The 5,108-nt window shown below is 41.4% G+C and overlaps 2 protein-coding genes across 3 annotated transcripts in view; both read left to right on the forward strand.

Annotated features, from left to right (window-relative positions):
• Nucleotides 1-1,012, forward strand: part of ces3 (carboxylesterase 3) — a gene marked incomplete in the record, with an annotated part of 11,971 nt that extends 10,959 nt beyond the window's left edge. Inside the window, 1 exon segment of the mRNA XM_037682596.1 lies at nt 652-1,012. Coding sequence (XP_037538524.1) covers nt 652-838 — 187 coding nt within the window.
• Nucleotides 1,013-2,308: 1,296 nt separating this feature from the next.
• kiaa0513 (KIAA0513 ortholog) overlaps nt 2,309-5,108 on the forward strand; it is a 19,272-nt gene continuing 16,472 nt past the window's right edge. For both annotated transcript variants that reach the window (XM_037682597.1, XM_037682598.1), the window contains exon 1: nt 2,309-2,366. The gene's annotated coding sequence lies outside the window, so the exon portion shown is untranslated. The remainder of the gene's footprint in view (nt 2,367-5,108) is intronic.

Here is a 5,108-nt window from a genome sequence, read left to right on the forward strand (position 1 = left end):
CAGCCAAAATGGGTTTGTTTACTTCTAGAAACAGCTGAAGTGTGTTTATTTCCATAAAGATACAGCCGAAATGCATTTGTTAACTTCTAGAAACAGCTGAAGTGTGTTTGTTTACTTACAATAACAGGAAAAGTAGCTGAAAAGTGGTCACACTGTAACGTCGTGGTTGCAGCAGATGTTCTGAGTGTGGACTTTGAGTTCCATCTTCATGATCGTCCGGTCTGATTCCTGATGTTTATTCCTGACTGTCGTTTCACTCGTTTGTTAATTTCTTTAGCTGCAGGCTCTGATGTTTCCACATCTTCTCTGTGATTCTACGCACTCTGATTCCTCCATATTTGTTTACCTACAGCTGATCTGATGCAGGTTGATCGTTTGACTCAAGATCGTGCTGTTGTTTACATTCAGTGCAGACCTGCATTTCAGAACTACGTCACAATTTATCTGCATGTTCAACTAGTGGAGTAAACTCTTTTAAAGTGCAGTTTTAAAATCCTGACTGATAGAAACCATCGTCAGACATCCAAACCAAAAGAACATGATCCCTTTCTCTTTAAAAAAACACAAACCATGTTGACACAGTAAGTGGAACTTTGTGTCAATATTAAATAAAAGCAGCTGTTTCAGAACATACTCCCGACATGTTTGCAGGTCTCCTAATGGTCCCGGTCTGGTCAGCTGGCCTCAGTACGACCGGAACAAGCAGGACTACATGGAGCTGGGTCTGACTCAGACGGTCAAGCAGAAACTGAGGAAGGACCGGATCCACTTTGCAACTGTCACCCTCCCTCAGAGGCTGGAACAGCTGGAAGCAGCTGCACCCAAATATCCAAACTGACCCAGCGCTGTTTTTATTTTCTTCTCCTTCAGTTTTGATGATTCCTCACAGAAACTAACTTGTCACTGAATGTCACTGAACGCTTTCGTCACTTGTCTGTGTTGAACTTGGAGATTTGGAACATAACTGCAATTAAAGAAACCTTTCAGCTCACAAATGAACAAATGTTTGTGTGTTTTTACGTGCCTGAGCGTATTTCAGTTACTGTAGCTGCAGAGGAGGTTTTCAGTCACAGTAAAAGCCTTAATCTGCTCCGAGCTGCATGGCAAAACATCTGCAACACAGAGTGACCCCCAGACCCACAAACCGAACAACACTGAACTGGACCAGAACATGAGAACAACAGAAAGGATTTAAATACAATATTTCCTGTTCCTTCTCCTCAGGTGTAATTAGGAGTCAGCCATTAAGTTACAGCTTCTTTTAAAGAAAGAAAGCGAGTCAGAGTTAGACACAGCTACAGCATTCGATGAAGAGCCATCAGCTTCATCGTGTGTTCAGGATCAACGTGCTGAGATTTACCAAAATCTTTAATCTGGAAATACACTGGAAAACAGAAACATCAGCTTGTTGCCAGATAATGAGCCAGTATTTACTGTACCTGCTATTCTTACACTTTAGATTTAATCTTTATCATTTAGGATTTAAATATCAAACATTTGTCAAAAAGTTTCCCGTAAGCAAGTGGAGAGACTTTATTTTCGCTTATAAATTGTTTAGTTATTAAAAAAGCAATTAGCCAACCTGAATTAAAATACAGCAATTAATCTTGCTAAATAGTAAGCCAGTTTTAACCTATGAACAGTGTATTATAAATAATGTTCAATGCTTTATAAAGTGTCCTGATGCATGCTCAATAATCCAAGTAGAAAAATATACCAGTTAATTCAGGTCCTCTGGACAGATATAAAAAAAATCTTGAAACATTTCATCTTATATCCAAAAGACTTGTCAGTCTGAGGAGCTGCATTAAACTCAGTCTTACAAATAGCACCTAGCATAGTGGATTAACCATTTTCTCGGTGACAGCCAAAACTAGTTGTTCACATGATCAAGGACCATCATCCTAACGACCAATCGTTAATGACCGCTTGCTATTCACAGAGGGCTGAGTGATCAGTAACAACAACGTAAGAAGGTGACCATTGGACACAAAGGCCTATTTAATGATGGATGGTTTTAGGCTTTGCATTGCATTTGCACGTTCATTCAACCTTTATGTATACAGGTGAATCCCACTGAGCCTCGGGGACTCTTTACAAGAGAGACCTGACATGTATTTTTTTTTTCAAAAAGCATCTTTTATGAAAGTATCTTAATCGTAAAGTTGTACTCAATATTTTATTTGAACACCTTTCATGTGGTTTCCCAGTGAAAATGAACTTTTATTGCGAAAGAAAAGCTCCTGAGCGTTGATTGGCTGATTCTCGTGACGTCATGGAGGTCTCCTGTCGCGCCTCTGTTTGCGCAGGCGCACCAGTGAGGAGGCTTGGTGGAGGAGAGGAGCTCCAGCTGCTGCGTTGAAACGGTGAGGTTCGCCGCCGCTGCTCGGTTCGGGTTCGTTCAGCTGTTTTTAACCTTGTTTTCAGGTTAAATATGGATCTAAAATGTTGCAAGATGATTATAAAACCGTTTTAGTCGCGCTTGTTTGTTTGAATGTCTCAGGGGTCAAAGCGGAGGTTAGCTCGTGAGATGTTCTGGTTGTGTTTTTCTGGAGCTCATCCCGCCTCGTGTTGATGTGTGTTCGGTTCCGAACCTCCGTGGGCCTGCCCGTGTCCGTGCATAGCTCCACGGACAGACTCGGGTCACGACAGAGCTTCCAGGAAACGTGAAGCGCTTTCTGTGTTTGTTCAGGGCTGCTTCCTCCGGGAGGGACGCTCCGCACCAAACCTCGTTCTAAAAACCCAGAATTTCGGATCATCTAACTCGCTGACTCGTAAAAACACCTGATCAAACCCGATTCTGCACTTTTCTGAACTGGTTCTACACCAGCCAGCGTTCGGCTGGCAGCTCAGCCTCCAAGCGAGTTGTTTCTTGTGTTTCAAGACTTATTTAAGTAATATACACCTGAATAGGGTCGGAGGTGTTGTGTTTTGTTGGGTCAGATGTACCAATTGTAAAAGAGGATCTCTTTTGATCTCATGGACTTTATGTCAGGTTAGCCTGCTTTCCAACAGGCAGGACTTAACAAAATATTTTGTTTTAATCCTGTGATCCAACGTAAACCTCAACAGTTAGTCCTCTAATTAAATAACTGATGGATTTCCTGATGCATGCTCAATAATCCAGGTAGAAAAATCTAAAAAAGTTAAATCTGGTCCTCTGGACATTAAAAAAAAAAAAACAAAAAAAAAACAAAGCAAATCAACATTCTACATTTTTTTGTTGATTTGCTTTGTTTTTTTTTTGAATGTCCAGAGGACCATATTTAACTTTTTTAGATAACTGATGGATTGTTCATCATAAATGTCTTCTACAGCAAAAACATATTTATTTGTTGGAATAAAATATAGTTTATTGTATTTTCTGTATTGCCTTTGTTTACTTTAGTGTGAATTTATCAGTTGCGATCAGATTTCCTGGGTAAAGCCACAGATGTTTGGTGTTAGAGGTCATTATTTGTCAGGTGGAAGCTCTCAACATATTTCTGGACTGACAGAAACCCAGCTTATCTGGACAGGCACATGGAGCATAACTTCCTCCCTGATTTTCCCAGCATGCACTGCCTGTTTTGGTCATGGCTTCATTGTTCGTGTGTTTGTTGTTTTTTTCTGGTCAGGTAATGGAGAATGATGGGCAAGCTGCATGAGCTGAGAATAAGAACACTAACCACTGAGCCCGGTTCATCCTGTGAGAACGCCTCGGGGTGGTTCTGGTTCTCTGGTTAGATTCAGACCCTTTAATCCCAGCTGAGGTTCTGATGCTCCAGAGCTGAAAGATATTTATAACGTTTGAAATCCGCCTCAGGAACCACCTGACGTGGGGCTCTGCATTTGGACCCTGGGATTTTATCACAGCTGACAGTTCTGCTGAACTGGGTCGTTCCCACTTGTTGCAGAGAGGAGCTGATAAAAATGCTCACTGTCCTCGTGATCACACCGACTCCTGGTGCTGGTTCTGATATGGTGGGACGTCCAGGACTCACCTGAAGCTGCTGCAGGAGTCCGTCCTCGTCTCAGATCTCAGATTAAATTAGTTGGTTTTACATACAAACACCGAACCTGCATTAACTCTGAGCGTGCGCGCACAGTGACACTAAAAACTGCTAAACAAGCTGAACTTTAGCTGTTACAGCTAAAACAATAGCTAACTGAAGGCTAAAGGTCACTTAGCTCAAGCTGAAACTGTCAATGGCTTAAATGTCTTTCAGTTCAGTGTTTATAAAATGACACGTTCTGTGTTTAAACTTCATGTGTTCATCTGAGACTTTAACTCATTTTAGGATTTATTTTTCTTTTAACCATTTTATCATCAGAAAGTAGAACGAGTGTTTAAATAAGGAGGATCGTCTCAGACAGGCTGGTAAACTTAATTAATTAATTAATTTGACCTATATTTAACCACATTAGTCACAATGATGTTTGTTAAAAAGAAAGACAAAGACAAAAACTCTTCTAAACCTAATATATAAAAGATTTGGGACTGAGTGAACTCTCTGATGCAGCCTCTGTGACTGAGATGTCCCTGAGGACGGCTTAATGGGGGACATTGGAAAAACAAAGGACACCAAAGGATTGTGGACCAGAAAATCCAAGTTGTGGAGCAGTTTCTTCTCCTGGGAGGCTGAACTTGGTTTCAGCTCGTGGCCGTAGGTGAGGACAGTCCCTGCATGCTGAGGCAATATCCCAGAATGCTGCAGTGGCTGAGGGGGTGGGGGTGGGATTTATTGCTTCATATGGTTCATAAAGCTAGAGTGACGAAGATAAATGAGCAGAGCAGCAGGACTTTTGCTGTAATAATAGGAGAAGATGTCCTCTACATCATGGAGGACATCTCTTGTCCAATCAGAGTTAGACAGAGGGGGACATGAACTGATGGTTCTTTGGACACCGCAGTGGTCTTCATTTGATCTTCTTTATTGCACCATAAAGGACACGAAGCATGAAGGACGAGAAGCAGGACTGTCCTCTCAGAGAGTTTCTATTCACACTGCCTTAAATATGAGAATTTCTGACCATACCACCTTAAATATGAAAAGTCTTGCTGTTCTGATCATACACCCATAAATATGAGAAGTCCTGAGCCTACCGCCTTAAATATGAGAAGTCCT

This window comes from Nematolebias whitei, chromosome 10 (assembly GCF_014905685.2).
Source record: "Nematolebias whitei isolate Nwh7 chromosome 10, NemWhi1, whole genome shotgun sequence".
In the NCBI taxonomy this organism is placed as follows: Eukaryota; Metazoa; Chordata; class Actinopteri; order Cyprinodontiformes; family Rivulidae; genus Nematolebias; species Nematolebias whitei.